We start from the raw sequence: 20,357 nt of genomic DNA, 5'->3' as shown, positions 1-20,357 counted from the left end.
GGGATGGCTGATCGTCCCATCCCTACTACCAAGTAAATTTTATGTATTGAATCATGACAGAAGTTATCTCAAGGCTATAGAGCAGGTCTAGATTGTACTCTTTATATTATTATATTAACAAAGAGAGACCCAACAGTCCCATTAGCAGCAATAGGCGACAGTGGAGAGGAAAAACTTCATTTTAAGAGGCAGAAATCTAGCAGACTCAGGGTGGGCGGCCATCTGCCTCGACCGGTTGGGTTGAGTTCATGCCCATTCACCAAAGTTACATATAGCAGGAACAGGCATTCGGGGCATGGAGACATAATGACAGGGGCAAAGTACAATATCTAATAATTAAACTTGTTAATTTGGTGATGCAAATCCAGTGGCTCAATGTAGTCTTAAATCAGACCCATATAAATCCTTCCTAAATCACACAACCCCTTTTATCCTTACACTTTCCTTTACTGTCTTTACAGCCATCTGAAGTGCCCCAGGAATCCGTTCCATATACAGTCTCTAACGAGAGTGATCATTGCCAACCCACAAGTATGCACAGCAGATCTGCTGGTTAAATTATTTAACCAGACTACAGTTGCTACTAGAAATCAACAGGACTAACACAATTCTTTAACTGAAAATAATTCACACCGTCTCATGAAAAGTTATAGATTAATTAAGATTCTCTCAGGACCACCCATTACTTCCTCCTCCCCAGCCACGGCTGTGCATCCTATCTGTTTTTTAAAGGATCTGGCCAGAGTAGTACCCAAAGCTCTACATTTTTAACCAGCTGCGCTTACAAAAGGTGAGCTGTGAAAGATGCGTTTAGGAATGTAAACAGTTGTAATGTGGATATACTCTCGGTTACCTCAGCAAGAATGTATGCTGACTAACACTGCCCTTAGTACCAATTTTGCATTTGTTGGCATTTAGGGAAGCAAATTAAACAAGCTTAAAAATGTGGTTTCACTTTATATAAATAGCTATTACAGTCTGTCTTTACATGATACTGGTTGCTTCTCCTGCCCAAACTTATACAGCATTACAGAATGTAAAAATAAGCCAGCAGATGTAGATGCTTAAGGCACTTCCCTTAGTGTTGTTGTGGTATCATTTGTCATTGTGTCCCTCTGTCTCCACAGAACAAGAGAGAGTCTAGCATCTAACACCTCTTCCATAGTGGAGAGTAACCGTCGGCAGAACCTGGCGCTGAGCCCCGGCCACCTCAGCATCACTACTGGCAATGGTCCCCCCTTCTCCTTCCGTACTATCCCAGAACCTGCCGGCACCCAACCAGAAAAACTCCAGAAGCCCAGCGCCTGCCTTGCATCAATCACCAGCGTCTAGGGACGGAACTAAGTGCTGGGCGGGATGCTGTGAGCCAGTGGACAGGACCAGAAAATAAGAGCTCCACCCCCAAGGACTGTTACACCTTTAGACTGACAGACTGACTGAATCAGTGGAGCTGCAACAGGCCCACTGTGGAACTATAGCTGTTAACATACACACACACACACACACAGACAGATACAAACTTATTTAGATCACCAGGAAACTGTACTCTCTCTCTGACACACACGGACACACACGCATACCACAGACACACTCTCACATACACACCAGGCCACTGGGCAGACTCTTGACCATGTCATTCTACAGCCTCTAGTTTCCACAATACTGTTGTGTTGTTTCACTTACGTGGGTTCTAGTTGTGTGTGTGTGTGTGTGTGTGTGTGTGTGTGTGTGTGTGTGTGTGTTTGTATGGGTTATGTTTGTATAATCTGTAATCTCAGGTCATGTTATTTCCACTCCCATTCCAGCTGCTCCAGATCAGTACATCTCCCTCTAGTGGTGTGTCCTAGCATTACACACTGAAGAGATGCAGCTCTGTTGACTGCTGTTACTGATGGTACACTCACTCTCACTGATCCAGCTCTCTAACATTCACCACTGGCAGACACCCTGCCAGGTGCAGTGACAGAAAATGACATTTAATACCCCTGACCATAACTCCAAAATGGTTAGTCAGTCAAATGAGTAACCCAAAACCAGGGCTGTTGTTTTTACAGTAACACCCACTGTAGAATGAAAATTAGCAGCCCTTCTATCTACTGGATGCCATGATGCCCATCTGAACTGTGTGAACACTGTTTCCACTTTTAAGCCAGATTTTAACAATGTCCTCCAGCTGTGGTTACACATGCGTGCAGCTCCAGGGATGTGATATTTGATTAGACTGTTTAGAGACTGTCCACCGGATGCAGCTGCATCATGTTTCAGCTACATTGCAGGTGCCGGAAAAAATCTTCTGCCATTCCAGCCATTGTGCCAATGTCCACTGGACACATGCTGTTTTCCTCACTACAAAAACCAAGTGTGTTTTTGATCAACAAATCAGACTTTATTTGCCCTTTAGGGGAAATTCCTATGTTACAGCAGCACAGAGATGGTCTGACATAGTGGTGTGATGGAGAAGAAAACTGAGAGAGAACTATCTGAAATAATTACATTTGATTACAGTAAAAAGCTATATACAGTTTTACATTACATTACCATACACAATATATGTTAATTTATATATACAATGTATAAATGGCTCTATTTATTGACAGTTGACATGAAGTTAATATTTAATGACATGCTGCATTTTGTTACTGACTTTATTTTTATGTATATATATAGAAAGAGGAGTCTTTCTTTGTTTATAGCCACCTCACAGTGGTGTTCACATGCTGAGGTCCCACTGGTAACATCACAGCCTGAAACATCCAGAGATGTTTTTCTCTGTACTGCTGTATGTATTCATACTGGCTGTACAGATAACTAATTTCACATGACACAGCACGAAACACAGCACGAAACCTGCAGATAAACTTCATCAGGTTCATCTCAGTAAAGATCAACAATGCAAGTGATCAAAAGCAGTTTGGTGGTGAAGAGACAGTTTAAGAAGAGCCCACTGTTCCTGCTTCAGATGTATATCAGTATGAGCTCACAAAGCTTTACAGTGACCATTTTATAAATGAGGACTTAGGTACTTTTAAAAACTGACATTTGGATTTGTTACTGAAGGTATAGTATGGTGTGTTAGGTGTTGAAGAGTACTTGTGAAGTTTCTTTAGTTCTTTGGTTCTTATTCATATGAACAGTTAAGTTTTATTTCACTCATTGTTCCCCATTGCAGTCCAGTTATGCTGAACAGGGCATTGTCTTCATATGAAGCCTGCAGGACAGTGTATGTCTGTGCCAATGTTACACATAAGCTAATTAAAAAATGGAATCAGAACCCTTACCAATATGAACGCAAGGTAGAGACATTAGGAGTTGTTCCTTATAGTCATAATTTATTAATTTTTTATCAGTTTGGCAGACTGTTACCAAAGACAAGCTGAGGTTACTTGCAGATTCAAGTTCACATCAGCACCTGAGCAGGAACAGTATTTCTGTTCAGGTGAGACCTTAGGCACTCAGAGGGTTGAAAACAGCTCCATTCAGTGAATAATTCATGGAGAAACTATGAATTAGCCATCATTTTTGATGAAGCCACCGCTTTGCTTCTGTGCTTCAAGTTCTGTGCTCTAGATGCCGATATCCCAGCAGGACCTCAGTAAACCCATATGACAAGAAAAGAAAACTGAGAAAAGAGTTTGTATGTTATTATATGGACACAGCTATTGATTGTGCATTTCCAGTTGAAGTGTATGTGTGTAGGGGGGGGGTGATTAACATCAAAACAACACGAGAAACAAAGCACTTTGGTTCCAGTAAACACTTAAGCAGAAAAACCATACAACACTAAATGTGTGAGGATGCAGCTGCATCCAGTGGACATGAGGGGTCAGTCACACCCCTGTTGAGTTTCATAGCTAAGATGTTCAAAAGATAAGACCAGCAAAAATCATCACTGAGCATTTTCAGTAGATGGGTAGTGAATCTGAAATTGAAAGTATGATCCTGGAATTGGAGGAGGTAAATTGTGCTGCTTGTTAAAGGTCAGGGCATAAGAGTTCACATTCATCAGGAGCAGGTGTACAGCACTTGAGATGGCTGAGCATCCAACAGAAAATATGTGATCCAGAAAAAATTCACCCACACCAGTGTTATACACAACAAGCAGGGATGTGACTTTATTGTATGATTTAGATATGTCTTTATTTCTACACAATTAAACATTTGCATTTCTATCAAGTAATGACTACTTGAGTTTCAATCAGATCCCTGAGCCACTCTCGCTCCTGGTGCTAAGATGTATTATGGTCAGTGATGGCCATGATAATAATCATAATAAAGAGAGTGATGATATAGTTGGAGTATAGTGGTAAATGGCTGGTTACACCTGTATAATAGGCTTCACCTGCATACTTTTGGCAATGGCTATTAGTCCCTTCTATGAAGAATTTTGTTGAACAAGACTGGACAGTGACTGAACAGACAGACACATGGACAGATAGACACACAGGGAGGTGTGAAATACGAATTATATTTAAAATGCGCTGGTCTCATTATAAAACCAGACCTGAGCTGACCTGGACTTACCTTTCTTGAAAGATCCTGTAGTCCTATAGGCCAGTCATTTCCCATTCTCCTATAGGCTCAGGGAGCTGTCAGTCATCCCAGTGTTGTCATCCTACAGGCTCCTCTACAACTACCTCCACAGCAGCAAAAACGCAGCCCATCCTTTCTACTATCACGCTGTCATCAGCTTCTAGCCTGTGAATGTCTTCACACACACACACACACACACACACACACACACACTATACTACACTACACAACAAAGTGCTGGACTCCATCCTGTTGTTTCCCCAGCCTCACTAACAAGGTTTCTTCTAATGGAACATGATAGCATTGTGGTTCAGCTGCCAACAACTCCCCGTCCACAACCCCTCCTCATCATTATATTAAAGCCTCTAGTGGTACCTTACTTCCTCTGCAGAATGAACCTCTGTGTGGACCCCAGAAAGGGACTGAAACCCAAGTAATGTTGGTCTTTTCACCAGATCACTAAATTCTGATGTTCAGTATTGAAAGCTAGCCCACATGGCTAGGCAAAAAGAAGAAAGTATCAGATTTAGTGAAGAGATGCACAACAGGTGTAAATTAATCCTTAAGGGGCTCAGTGTGCTTGAAGCTAATTAGTTTATATGATGTGTTGTCTGACCATGCCTAAAGTCAGTATTTCCTCCTTCTCTGAATTCCTACACCCTCCTTGAAGTGTACTCTCAATATCCACACTGGAAGGCCTCATAGCCTCCTCATGGCTACATCCCACTGCCTCCATCATCTGTCTTTGTAGTCTCGACATGATGAATCTGGCAAACAGTGATGATAATCCACGCTTTCACTCTGTCCTCAAAGACCTTCATTGTGTTGCATGAATGAAGTTGAGAGAGAGGTTCAAATCCTGCACTTTCTCAATTAAATGTACCTGTCTGGTCATCATGAGGTGGGTGTGATTGCCAGACACAGCCCGTAAAGAGAGGTTGTTAATGTAGAGCATCATGCAGAACATAATTGGACACACTGAAAACCCCCACAGGAAACTCCTTCAAAATTAAGAATCGCTAAAACACAAACTGCGTTAGATGCATTTGATCACATCACTGCCATTTTAGGGTACAGAAATACTCCAAATTTTGTGACATGAAACAATGTCAGAACAGTTGTCATTCTCACTGTTGGTTAACTTGACTGATGCATGCTAGGATCTGACGCTTTTTTAAAAAGTCTACTTATTTTCATAGATTTCCCTATATTCTCTCCATATGTGGTGCTCAGGTCACTCTCCCTGCTGGTAACTATACTGTTGGTCTGTGCGACTGTGCAAGCAACACAACCAACCACTAGGAGTCACTAGTGTAGTGACTAGGACAAGAACCCTCACTGGGTCCCCACCTGTGAACACAGTGTTGTATGTTATAGTGTATAGGACTAGAATTTCACCCCTTCACTATCATCTGCAACACTACTTTCATGAAAGCCTCTCAAGCTAGTTAAATGGCTCTAGGTATGATATAAGAGGGTGTTATCCTGACCACAGGAGAAGGTTTCTATTCCCTAATGTACTACTGTGTTGAATTTTACTTCTCACTCTAGCACAGCATTTGGTTCTACTCTGTATCTTGCAACTATACAAGGGTCCAACCCAATGTGTTACCAATACAGTAAATGCTTCAGTCTGCTTTACTCACTTCTCCCTCTGTACTGGTTTATATTCTGTCCCCAATGAACTGAGGTTTCTACTAATATAATCACTATTCTGTCAACATTTTGTTATTCTAATCTCTGTTCTATGACTGAAGGAGTCTCTTCAACCACTGTTCTTAAGTTTTAGTGCCTGTGGGTGCTGGGGACTACAATCCAAGGGGGACTAAAATTCTTTGGGGTGCTACCAATAATGGTGTGTACCGTACTTTCCGGACTATTGTGCGCACCTGACTATAAGCCGCACCCACTAAATTTAAGTACATGTACAGGCCGCACTTGTCTATAAGCCGCAGGTGTCTAAATGTTTTTGCGGCATGAAGCTCGTTAGCCTGTAAAAATCTATAAATTAGCTGCATCATTGATTAAGCTGCAAGTTTCAAAGCGTGTGAAAAAAATAGCGGCTTATAGTCCAGAAATTACGGTACTCTTTAGGACCGTAGCCAGTATTCGCCAGTGTCAACAGGCTTCTAGTACTACTTACAGATTTTAGTCCCTCTTCTGTCAATGTTCTGACAGTATACTGTACATCCTCTCTGTCTTCTCTAACCCAACAATAGGCCTCCAATCTATTACAAAGTCCACAACAGCAAGGCTTTAATCCTTACTACATCCTTACAGTAAGGTTCTGGTATAAGGTTCCCACTTATACCTCTACAGAAGTGTTTGTAGTGCGAGGTGTACTCACATAGCTGAGCCTTATCTCCTATTCTATGACTGCAGAATGACACACAGGCAGGGATCGGTCCAGATTCTGTTTGTCAACTTCTAGTTTATGTTCTGCCTTTACTACATAGGGGATGCACTATCCCCACAAATACAGTAGTTTCAGTCCCTGTTGTACAAATAATCTTGGGTTTACCACTACAGTTGAGTTTTTGTCCCTACAGTGGAATCTCTGTTGTACCACAGCTACAGTGGGTTCCTGTCTCTGTTCCACCAGTAAAATAGCTGCCCTGCCTGGTGGTCATGGGTTCCATTCCTCATGTCTGATGTTTGCACTGCCCCCTTCCCAAGTCGTCCCTCCAGCTTTCTGGCACCATGGTCCTCCATCAACCCACCATCCCCTCCAGCCAGAGTCCTGTAACCTTCTATCCCTTTTCTACACTGACAGTCCATCAAATGTCTTCCCGTAACATTGGCGGTGGTATATAAAAATGGAGATTCAACAATAACATTGTTTCTAATGGTGACGGTATGTCATACCTGTAAATGATGTTTATCTGTCATGCCTAGTCAAATAATTTAAACAATAAAGAGAGGGATTTTTTAAATGTCTATAATATCTGAAAGTCCCTTTGATGTGTAGTACTGGTGTTACTGTTGTTGTAGTGTATGTGATACCCTATGGGGATTGTGTTACTTTTTAAGATAATAAAATAACAATGTTTGGTTACACCACTGTTGTGCTTTAATGTGGTCACTGTTACTGCCTCTTTGAAGGCAACACTGCAGGCACAGAGGCCCAGCCTAAGAAAGGGTGCAGATAAACAACATGCAGTGTAGGGACGAGGGGGGGGGGTTGAGAATTTAGGACCTTGTGGGGTTAGCTTAATATTCAACTGGGGTTGTCAAAGATTTGTAAGGATGTTATATAAGTATGTGTTAGATGTATTTTTCTTAGAACTATTTGTGCCTTCCTTGATGCTTTTAAAATGATTTTTAAAATAAAATAAAATCTGCTCTATCACCATACTCAAATTCATGTTGGCAACTTTGTAAGAGCTGGATTCCTTAAACTGAGGCTAGAAAGGATTGAGCAGTCTTACAGGGTGAGAGAGGGTTCATAATAAGGAGTGTAATCATACACACATTACATGTGCAGTAAAGAGTAACTGCTACACACTGATACTGAAGCACAAACACAGACAACATTTTGATCAAAAACCTGCTTGTTATACCCATACACTACCAATGTGCTGTTGGATTGTGTGATGACGTGATTAACCATGCAGCATCTTCAAGTAATATACACCTGTGTAATGGTCCAGAATCAGTATTATACTTCAACTCATATAGTCTGCAAGGTCAAGCATGAGCTGTCAGTCTAAACTCTAAAGCTAATATGGACAATAACTTAAACCTAATCATGTGGTATGACAAAGTCAAAGCTTGAATTTCATTTAATATTCACAAAACCAAATACAGGAAGTAGTAACTGGACATGGAAAGACAAATATTTTAGTTTATTTAGTTTTTTTTAGAGGATTGTTCCTCAGCAGAGGTCATTTTAGTTCTGTGTAACAGTATTTCAAACAGAATAGAATAGAATAGATTGTTACTGTAATTGAAAACGGAAACAACGGAAAACAATTTAGCAGCTCTAGGGTTGACAGCAGAAGATATAAAAAAATAGAAAATAGGCAAAAATTATAAATGCAAAATAAAGTAGAAATAACATGACAAGATCGTATATTCAGATGTAATAGTGCAAAAATAGTAGACAATAGTATAATAATTTAAAGTGCAGAGTGAAACCCCCCACAGTTCTTGGGGTAGGGATTTATTGCACCTCAATCTTGGGAAGGGGAGGGATGGGAAGAGGGGTGAGGCATTTGCCTGTGTGAAGGAGCTGTAGATAAACACCTGCGAAGTTTGACTGACAGCTGTTTGACATACCTGGCCTCATTCTTTGTACAAAATGATGGAGAACACTGATTACTGATGAACTACCTGCAATGACAGTGTCATTTTGATTAGACAGTGGCAGAAGAAGCATTCACATCCTTTGCTCTGATAAAAGTAGAAATACCAGAATGTAAAAATTCCCCATTACAAGTAAAAGTCTTGTTTTTAATGTTTTACTTAAAACTAAACAACTAAACAAAAGTTTAGTCAGTAGCAACATGTGCTTAAAATATTAAAAGTTGAAGTAATCATTAATGAACCCTTTGTATTTGTACCTGATACACAGCGTGTATACCTATGGACATGTGGAAGATGGAGCCTGAAGTTGGAGTCTGGCAAAGGTCAGTCACACACACACGCACACTAGAGATAGACCGATATGGTTTTTTCAGGGCCGATACCGATAATGATTATTACTAGTCAAGGAGGCCAATAACCAATTATTTAATTATTTGGATCCAATATTCATTTGCAGTAAAAGTGAAAATATTGGTGTTAAAATTTTGAATAATACAAACTCCAACAGTTAACTTCATTTATTTTAAGCATATGTTTATTAAACTGCTTTTCAGATTTGCAACATGTTCAAGTTTTTTTTATCTTACACAATAGACATCTTTGTTTTAAAATTCCAACAAAAAGTGCAGGGAGTTCCCAGGCTCAGCAGCATCTCTTACAAAGTTAACTGAAATTTCAAATAAATAAATAAATAGCTTCCCGAAGTTTTATTAAGTAAATAAAACAAAGTTAAATAAAATTTGCACAGAAATGTGAGTCTCAAATCAATTAGTAGTCCCAACTGAGCAGCACCAGATTGTGGTGCAAAAAGCAGAGTTGTTCAGTGTGGGTGAGCACTGTGCATGCACAGCTTTCACTGCTGATTGGCTGTTACCTGTGCCGAGGCTCTGTATGTAACCAATCAGATGGTGCTGTGGGTGGGACAATGCTGGAGACAGAGTAGTGACTGCAAACAGAGAGGCGCAGCTGCATTGGAGCCAAAATAACCCAGTTTTAAATTGATCTCTTATCTCTTATATGTGTCAAAATCCTGAATATCTGCGCCGATAATCGGCCCAGCTGCACAAGAAGTGATCACAACAGCAACCTGTTGTGATTAATGTTGTTGGCACATCAAACATTTGTCCTTTAAAGGCACACAGTTATGTACAGGATTTAACACCTGGTGGATGTAACACCTCAGTGAAACGTCACAGATGAGTTCCTTAAGGTGAAGACAACTTTAAAGAATTAACACATGACTGATTTTACTGCTGATGTCTTTATCATACGATTGGAATAAACATTTGACATGTTAACAGTATGACCACCAAAGCAAAACAACAAAATTATTCAGGCTGTCCACAGATCCTTCACCTGCACCTGAATACACAACTACTGGTTAAACTGCCTCCATTCATCTGTGAACTATATCCTAACTCATCAACCAGAATCAGTTTTTGAGTTAACATGGGCTGAGCCACAGGTCAGGTGCAGCATCATGTTTAAGTTCATGTCCAGGGTTGAAACAGCAATAATGAACACAGTGTGCTTTGACAGAGGACACAAAATACAGTGTGTGTTAGGTCAAGGTCAGAGTCCACTGGTAACTAGCTAGCCTGTGGATATTTCCATTCATCCACGTCATAGTTATCTCAAGGAAATCTAAATCGAACGCAACTGGACTACAACTAAGTCCAGTTGCGTTCGATTTAGATTTCCTTGAGATGGTAACTAGCTGTTTGTTTCAGTATTTCCAGGAGTTGTGTTTGTTACTCCACTGACAGTACAGTTACTAGTGTTATACTTTAGATGTTGTTTTTTTGATGATGATGATTAATTCATGAAGTTAGTTTCCAGCAGGTTAGAAAAGTTTTCCAGGTCTTGGACTGTGGTACAGCCCGAGGTCTGTCTCCTTGTTTAAAACACACCTGTACAGACTGGTCTTCATATCATCCCTCACTTATTTATTCTCTTTATTATTAGAAATAATTCCTGTAAAGCTCTTAATGAACCTGTCTGACAGAGGAGCGGGTGAATAAAGTTTATTCTAATACTTGATGGACACCTCAGCTGATAGTACTGTACTGAAGGTCTTTATCTGTGCGGGATTTTACTTAATTTGTGCGCACAAGGTTAGTGTATGTATGAAGAGCCCTGACAACAGACAGGCTTTCTCTCCTCAGCATGAAGTGCACTGCACCTACTTCAAATATCAATGTTAAGCAGATTATTAGCTAGCAGGACAACATTAGTTAAGTACGTTAATCAAAGTGCTTGTTGCTTACATTAATTAGTAGTTCGAGAATGTAAGTCAGTCTGGGAACTGAGCCACACTGCTTCACCTGTGTGACGCCTGCAGTTTGTACGCAGCTAACATTATATAACTATAAAATGTCACAACCACACTTGCTCCCTTTCACCTGACACTGAGGAGTTGGTGTTTTCTGCCTGCCTGCTGAAAAATGCGTGCCCATCGCGGGAACGCGCACAGCTAAAGAAGCGGAAACTACCGATCATTGTAATGATTTCTCGAGCAAAGTACGTTCAGCATTCTTTGTAAGTTTCATCGACGGTGATAACTTATCTAAATTCTATAGTTTATGAACATTTAAAGTTATTCGACTGAGAAGTAACGTTGATACGCTTCATCGGGACATTTCTGAAGGCGAATTCTTTTTTGTCCGTAATCATCATTTGTCCAAGTGTTTTAGGCATAGCATTTCAGACAGTTATAGAAAATTGATCTGCGATGAGATTTTTAAATGCATAGTGGATGCTCAACTCATTGTACTTGTCAAATAATTTTTTGAACTATTTACTCATAATGAAATGTCTCAAATTCACACACATTCACAAAATATGTCGGTTACTCATTACCATTACCAGATTCCTGCAAGGATGCATTATTTGGCGGAGCTAATCTTGGAGCTGCTGAATTTTTTTTTATTTTTTTTTTAGCCAAGATGGATGTCACAAGAAAGAAATCAACACTGAGACAACACAGAACAACACGAATATTCCAACATGAATTTTGATTTGTCAGTTTTTATTTGGTCTTCTATCACTGTAATCCAGGAATAACTACCAATGTGATTTTACACTATTTATTTTGGATTTTAGCAGATTCATTTGTGGAGAATTACAGAATGTATAAAGAAAATTGATTAATTTCTTTCAAAAAAATATGAGATTTTAAACAACCCCCCCCCCCCAAAAAAAAAAAACAAAAAACAAAACATGGAATGACATTATATCACTAATCTTATCAGGCCTGGCCTACAACGATTTGATATCATCACCAATAGGTGTACATTGTCCATAAGATACACTGCATTCCAAAGCAATATAAAGTGCAACAACAATTTATGTAAGCCTGAGTAGGTGTGGCTCAAGGTCTCAATTGGAATGTGTTATGGTAAGTGCATCGCTAATTAACCCTTGGCCAAGATGAATCCTCAATTGTATGATAAGATTTTGCTGTATAAAGTGCAGGGCAGATATAAAAGTGATTCGACAAGAGCACAAAAGTCAGAAATTCATCGAAAAGCATCAAGGTATCATGTTGAAGGTCAATATTGTGGTATATTGATATATGATGATGTGAAGATGATGAAGAGAAGATCTCCGCTGACACTGTCTTGCTTGTATAAAGAAGTTTATTACAAAGAAGTCCAGCATCAAATCAAGCACTACAGTAGCCTGTGAGAGGATCCGAGCCAATATGGATCTCTCTCTAACAGCTCTAAACATCAAATACATGGGGAAAAAAGCATTACTTAATGTGTTACCAATGGAAAACATATGCTGCAGGCTCAACATAATATTCATAATATTCTAGTGTAGTAATTAAGATCTACCCATCCAACTAAGAGCAGAGGGATTTTGACACCAGTATTTCCCAATAAACTATTGAAATTCAGAATATATTGCATTTAATTTATGTGTAAATTACTAAATGAGCCTGTTTACTCTTTTGACCAATGAACTCACATTGTGGCATGTAAAAAGTTAATTTTAGAATGTATGTTCTAGGAGAAATGTTTTTAACTGGCCTGGAATGACAAGCCAAGTTATGTCCATAAAATTAGTCATTAAACAGAACTACTATTACAAGAATGATTTTATTTTTACTTTTATAGAGATTTTAAGCTTGGTCTTTGGCGTGGTTCTAACATAATCATAATGGCATAATACACTGTAGACAAAGCCTGAAGATGAGCCAAAATCAGCTGTGAATGGCCTTGGGACTGGAGTTAACTGTAGTGAACATAAATTACATTACATTACAATTTAATAAATGTAACACATATTTACTTATAAATATAACTTTTGTAGTTGATGTAACTGTATTGTATTTTTTTATACAGGTGTCAGAATGTGCTGTGTGCCCATAAGCTCAATGACTGATCAAACAGGAGGTTCAGTATACTCCTTTAAAAGTTAATATTTTTCGTCATATGTTGTTGCCATCCAAAACATGCAAGCATAAGACTTTTAAGGGTTAAAGGTACAATGTAGATACAATATGAGGGCTGTTAAACCTACAGAGTATTTGCTTTCTGCTTTAGCAAGAGCAGGATTCAGAATAGATTTATGATGACAGACTGAAACTCACAGTGATGGATCAAGAGAATTTAGTAATGTTTTGAAACCTTTACATCATATTGACTGAAATCTTTGGTTTGAAATAGTTATTTTGTACCCTTGTGTACAAATGTTTTTTCTTCAGGTTACACAACCTTCACAAAGTGGCCGCAAGCTTATCCCCTCAAGTCGAAACATGTAGAGGAGGTCACAGACCAGATTCTAAAATTTGTCCACCAGTTTGAGGCATCAAAGAGAATTCTGACTGACCAGGGGAGCGAGTTTGCTAATGCAGTAAAGCTGGATTTATTAATTCTTAGGTACTGTTTGTAATCCCTGCTAGTAACATCTCTTTACATTCAGGTTTCAAACATCTCATGCAAGTATCTGAGTGTTTGTGATCAGATCAATGGTCTGGTTGAGTGAATGAATGGAGAGCACAGCATGACTTTGCTGAAATTGTCGTCCACAAATTATAGCGTTGTTTAAAAATTTTACAGTCTCAACAATTTATTTTTCAGGGCTCTTTGCTAACTTGTCGGAATGAGGCCTCAAACGGGACAAATATTTGGATGATGTGATGTTTGGACTGTGGACAAAAAAGCAAATGACCACCAAATATTCTCCATACTTTTTAATGCTTGGGAGGGAAGCACATTATGAGTGAGATTCCAGAGAACTATCAGGTTTCTGAAAATGCAAAATTAAGTTCAATTAGGTTATGAAAATTTAATGTTTTCTTTTGGTATGAAAAGTAATCCCAATAAATGTTTTTTTTTTTTATTTGATTTGTGGTGAAAAACAGCCATAGTGAAGACAAATTTTAGTTTTTTTACACAGCAGTGTGCAGTTAGAGACAGAGTATGGCGGCAAACAATAGGAACCAGGAACTCAAGTGCTGATCTTCTTGGAGACAATGGTTCTGTTTTTAAAAAGGTTCACCAACTGAAATATTTCAGACAACAGAACCCATGGATTCTACATAGGATTCATCACAAACCTCACAGCAAGTAGCAGCAGCACCTGTAGCCCCAGACCCAGTCACTACAGCCTCACTATCCACTGCTCCTGCCACCATAGCCCCAGCATCCACTGCTGCTGCCACCACAGTCTCAACATCCACTGCTCCAGCATGGTAAATGATAAATGGACTGTACTTATATAGCGTTTTTCTAGTTGTATTGACCACTCAAAGCGCTTTACACTACGTGTCACATTCACCCATTCACACACACATTCACACAGCGCTTGCACTACTACAAATCGATGTTACAAACATCGGGGGGCAACGTGGGGTTTAGTATCTTGCCCAAGGATACTTTGGCACGGACTGGAGGAGCCGGGAATCTGCTGACCTTCTGATTAGTGGGCGACCCACTCTACCTCCTGAGCCACAGCCACCCCACTTCTGCCACCGCAGTCACAGCATTCACTGCTGCAGCAGCCACCACAGCACATGTAGATACTTCAGCCACCACAGCACCTTTATCCACTGGTTCAACCACCACAGTGCCTGTAGCCAAAATCCCTGCAGCTCCTGCCTCTGCTGCCTCAGCACCTGAAGCCATAGTATCAGCAGCTGCAGCCATAACACCTCTATCCAAGGCAGCTTAAGCAAAAGCATCTAAAGTCAGGCTAACAACAGCCACAGGACTTCCAGTCACACCATTTGCAACCCCAGCTCCTGCACCTACAATCCCAGCAGCCACAGTCCTGGTAACCTCAGGAGCAGCAAGTGCCACTTAAACAGAAACTGAGATTAAAAAATGTGTGTATGTATTACAAAATGTTCATTTTTTCCTTTATAGATGTATAATGAATACCTTGTATATGATTACTTAATGTTTTTACAGAGGCGTCAGTAAATGGATAGCCATATTCAACAATTTAGTTTTTGTCTTTGATAATGATTAACTTAAGAAATGTAATTTTTTTTTTGTTTAATCACTGGATAGTCTAGTGACAGACTGATTAATACTTAATACTCCCTTTTTTAGACACCCCTCTCCGAATCGCCACCTTACTGTGGTGCAGGGGTCTGAGTGCTCCCTTGAACCTGAGAGCTATGTTGTCTGGGGCATCAGCCCCTGATAGGGTCCAGGAAACTGGTCCTGGGGGAGAGGCCAGACCAAGAGCGATTCAGAAATAACCTGATGAAACAGCATGTTTGTGTGTTGGCCACCTGGCCCAGAATAGGGAAACCGGGGAACCCTCCCGGAGAGCCTGGTAGGGAAGCTCAAAGGCGAGCATATGGTGGCCGGGCTTTTGCTTATGGGGCTCGGTCAGGCCTGAACAAGCTACATGGAGTGTGGTGTAGACTAGCTCTAGGGACATAGAATGTCACCTCTCTGGTGGGGAAGGAGCCCAAGCTGGTGTGAGAGGTGGAGCAGTACCAGGTAGATATAGTTGGGCTCACCTCTACACACAGCATAGGCTCTGGAACCAAACTCCTAGAGAGGAGCTGGACTCTCTCCTTTTCTGGAGTCGCCAAGGGTGCGAGGCGCCAGGTGGGTGTGGGGATACTCACAAGTCCCCACCTGAACGCTATTTTGTAGTCTCTTTGTGACTACAAGTTGCTGGGGGTAAAGATCTGGCTGTGGTGTATGCTTATGCACCGAACAGCAGCTTGGAGTACTCTGCCTTCTTGGAGTCTCTAGGTGTCCTGGAAAGGGTGCCAGCTGGGGTCTCCATAGTTCTGCTGGGGGACTTCAACGCTCATGTGGGCTATAATGGGGATCTTCTGGAATCTTCTGAACCTGAGTGGTGCTTTGTTATTGGACTTCTTTGCTAGTCTCAGAATGGCCATAACAAACACCTTGTTCGAGCATAAGGTCGTTCATAAGTGTTTGTGGTACCAGAACACTTTAGGCAAAAGATCAGTGATTGACTTTGTAGTTGTACCATCAGATCTGTGGCCGTATGTCTTGGACACTCAGGTGAAGAGAGGGGCACAGCTGTCGACTGATCACCACCTGGTGGTGAGTTGGATCAGATGGCGGGGAAAGCTGCCGGACAGATCTGACAAATGCAAACGAGTAGTGAGTGTGTGCTGGGAATGTCTGGCAGAGGCCCCTGTCCAGGAGGTCTTCAAATCCCACCTCTGGAGGAACTTTTCATGCCTGAGTGTCTGAGTGGGCCATTGCAGATGTGGCAGGCAGAAGCTGTGGTCAGAAGGTTGTTGGCGTCTGTCAAAGCGGAAACCTAAGAACCCACTGTTGAGACCATCAGGCTTGAAGAAGGAGGCCTTTTGTGCCTGGTTAGCCCAGGGGTCTTCTGAAGCAGCAAGCAGGTAACAGGAGGCTGGAGGCAGAAGCAAAAACTTGGGTGTGGGAGGAATTTGGAGATGTCATGGAGAAGGACTTTTGGATGACCTCAAGGAGGTTCTGGCAAACCGTTCAACAGCTCAGGAAGGGAAAGCAGGGCCTGTCTCAGGCTGTGTTCAGCCGGGGAGGGGAACTGCCAACCTGGACTGGGGATATTTTTGAGTGGTTGAGACAGCACTTGAGGAACTCCTGAACCTGGCCAATATGTCTTCCGTGGAGAAGGCAGAGTCTGATGACTCAGAGGAAACCTCACCCATATCTTTGGTAGAGGTTGCTGTGGTAGTTTAGAAGCTGCCCAGCGGCAGGGCACCCAGTGCCTCTCCCTGGGAAAGTTTACTCCAGGGTGCTGCAAACGAGGTTCTGAACTGATTGTTGAACCTTAGATTCAGGAGGAACAATGCGGATTCCATCCTGGCTGTGGACCAGCTTTTCACTCTTGCAGGAGTGCTGAGGGAATTTGACCATCCAGTCTACATGTGTTTTGTAGACTTATAGAAGACTTATGACTGTATCCCCGAGAGATATTGTGGGGGGTGCCACAGGAGTATGGGGTACTGGGGTTGCTGATGCGAGCCATCCAGTCCAACGTGAGAGCTGTGTTCGCATTCTCGGCACAAAGTCAAACACGTTTCCAGTGGGTGTTGGACTCCGCCAAGGTTGTCCCTTGTCCCCAATCCCGTTTGTGCTATTCATGGACAGGATCTCAAGGCGTAGCTGAGGTGAGGAGTGTGTCCAGTTTGGGGACCTCAGAATCGCGCCCTGCTTTTTTCAGATGACGTTGTTCTATTGGCTTCATCAGACTGTGATCTTCAGCATGCACTCGGGTGGTTTTCAGCCAAGTGTGAAGCAGCTGGGATGAGGGTGAGCACCTTCAAGTCTGAGACCATGGTTCTCAGCTGGAAAATGGTGAAATGTTCCCTCCGGATGAGGGGAGAGTTGCTGCCTCAAATGAAGTTTAAGTCTTGTTCATGAGTGAGGGTATGATGCAGCAAGAGATTGACAGGCAGACTAGTACAGCATTAGCAGTAATGCAGTTGCTGCACCAGACCATTGTGGTGAAGAGGGAGCTGAGCCAGAAGGCAAAGCTCTCAATCTACCAGCCAATATACGTTCCAATCCTCACCTATGGTTATTGGATCTGGGTAGTGACTGAAAAAACAGGATCGTGGATACAGTCAGCTGAAATTAGTTTCCTCCGTAGGGTGTCTGGGCTCAGCCTTGGAGATAAGGTGAGGAGTGTGGACATGTGGTGGGTGCTTGGAGTAAAACCACTGCTCCTTTGTGTTGAAAGGAGCCAGCTGAGGTGGTTTGGGCATTTGGTTAGATTGCCTCCTCCTTTTGAGATTTTCCAGGCACGCCCAAATGGGAGGAGACCCCAGGGTAGATCCAGACTTCACTGGAGAGATTATATAGCTCATCTAGCCTGGGTACACCTTGGAATCCGCCAGGAAGAGCTGGAAAACATTGCTAGGGAGAGGGATGGAATACCCTGCTTAGCCTGATGCCACCCCACCCTGACCCCAGACAATGCCCATGCCACCCTGTCAAAAATGAGACCATATAAATTGCTCTTCTGGTACATTGCAGGGATTGGTCCTAACTGAGAGCTGGAAAGTGAAGTAATTTATAATATGCTATCAATGCTGATTAAGTTCTTTAATTCACACTTAGTGAATTAATCTCAATCTATGTCTAAAACTTTGATAGTCTTTAAAATTGCAATTAAGTAATTGCATAGAATAGAATAGTATAGAATAGTCTTTATTGTCACTGTTCCAAAACAATGAAATACTATTTAGCAGCTCTATAATGACAGATACAAAGTAAAAAGTCAAAAGAATAAGATAAGATGGGAAATTTACATGTTACAGCAGCAAGAGACAAGAGTGACAAAAATTTAAAAATTTAAATAAAAAGGCACAGAAGGGTAAAAAAAAGTGCAGCAATCAGCATTAAAAAGTCTCTGTAATAAACAGAAATGTGCAGTTTGTAATATAGGAAAATGGTGATAATTATTGAGGTAGATGAAAGTATGTGCAAATAAAGTGACCAGAAAGTGGAGTCCAGAGTGCAGCTTTATTGTTGGGTCAGTCTGGTGTTGTACAGTCTGATGGCTGTTGGGATGAAAGACCTGCAGTAGTGCTCCTTCTTGCACTGCGGATGCAGCAGTCTGTTACTGAAGGAGCTACTCAGGTCTCCCAAAGTCTCATGCAGGGGGTGGGAGAGGTTGTCCATGATAGATGTCAGCTTGGCCAACATCCTTCTCTCACCCACCTCCTCAATGGAGTCCAGAGAGCAGTCCAGGACAGAGCCGGCACATCTGACCAGCTTATTTAGTCTCTTCCTGTCTCTCTCTGAGCATCCACTGCTCCAGCAGACCACTGCATAAAAGATGGCAGAGGCCACCACAGAGTCATAAAAGGTCCTTAGCAGTGACCTGCACACTCCGAAGGACCTCAGTCTTCTCAGCAGGTGGAGACGACTCTGGCCCTTCTTGTACAGGGCGTTGGTGTTGTGAGACCAGTCCAGTTTATTGTTGATATAAACACCCAGGTATTTGTACTCCTCCACGATCTCAATGTCCAAACCCTGGATGTTCACTGGTGCAGTGAGAAATGACTTCCTGCTGAAGTCGATCACCACCTCCTTCATCTTTATGTGCAGATTGTTCTTGCCACACCAGTCGACAAAGTTGGTGATGACCTCCCTGTACTCCAGATTGTTCCCCTGAGAGACTCCAACAATGGCTGTGTCATCGGAGAACTTCTGGAGATGGCAACTGTCTGTGTTGTGTCTGAAGCCCGATGTGTGCAGGGTGAAGAGGGAGCGGGACAGTACTGTACCCTGCGGGGCCCCCGTGCTGCAGACCACCACTTCAGACACACAGTCGCAAAGCCTCATGTACTGCGGTCTGTTGGTGAGGTAGTCAGTGGTCTAAGCAGCCAGGTTACAGTCCACTCCAGCTCCTTCCAGATTCCCCCTGAGCAGAGATGGTTGGATGGTGTTGAATGCACTGGAGTAGTTGAAGACTCTCCACTCTCCTCCATGAATCTGGTGAGTTTCCTTTTTATCTGTTATGGCTAGTGGATTTGTACTCAGCAGTGCCACCAACGGTACATTCCACAAAGACGTCAGATTCTTAAAGTGTGAATATCAATATTATTATTATTATTATGTTATTGTGTTATTATAGAAAGTCTCAAGAACCTCTGCCATCACTATGGATCTGAGGAGACAGATGACCCACAGTGAATAATGACATTAAACGTAATATATCAGGACTTTGACATATATTTCACAGCTTACAGAGTTGTCGTCATTATTAGGGCCCGAGCAATAGTGTGCAAAAGTCCTATTGTAATTGTAGGAATTATTATTATTCCTGTGATGCCTAAACATGCTCAAAAACTCACAAAACTTTGCACACGCATCAAACGTGGCAAAAATTGACATCTGATAGGGTTCTTGTTCATTGGCACTGCAAAATGGCTCCATAGTGCCCCCCTGGACATACTCAAAACCCCCTTGCCATTGGGCTAAGTTTGTCCGCAGTGAACGAAATTCAGAGGCATGATGTAACATGCCAAGACGCACCAAAAAGTCTCTTCACATTAGGGCCTCAAACCTACAGGA

At 41.8% G+C, this 20,357-nt stretch overlaps 1 protein-coding gene across 2 annotated transcripts in view; it reads left to right on the top strand.

Moving 5' to 3' along the window:
• LOC108875504 (storkhead-box protein 2) overlaps positions 1–7,587 on the top strand; it is a 69,586-nt gene extending 61,999 nt beyond the window's left edge. For both annotated transcript variants that reach the window (XM_018664490.2, XM_018664492.2), the window contains exon 4: positions 1,128–7,587. In XM_018664490.2, coding sequence (XP_018520006.1) covers positions 1,128–1,332 — 205 coding nt within the window. In that variant the 3' untranslated portion in view covers positions 1,333–7,587. The remainder of the gene's footprint in view (positions 1–1,127) is intronic.
• Positions 7,588–20,357: the final 12,770 nt, after the last annotated feature.

Source organism: Lates calcarifer, unplaced genomic scaffold (genome assembly GCF_001640805.2).
Source record: "Lates calcarifer isolate ASB-BC8 unplaced genomic scaffold, TLL_Latcal_v3 _unitig_5673_quiver_385, whole genome shotgun sequence".
Lineage (NCBI taxonomy): Eukaryota > Metazoa > Chordata > Actinopteri > Centropomidae > Lates > Lates calcarifer.
This window is presented reverse-complemented; position numbering and strand designations above follow the sequence as displayed.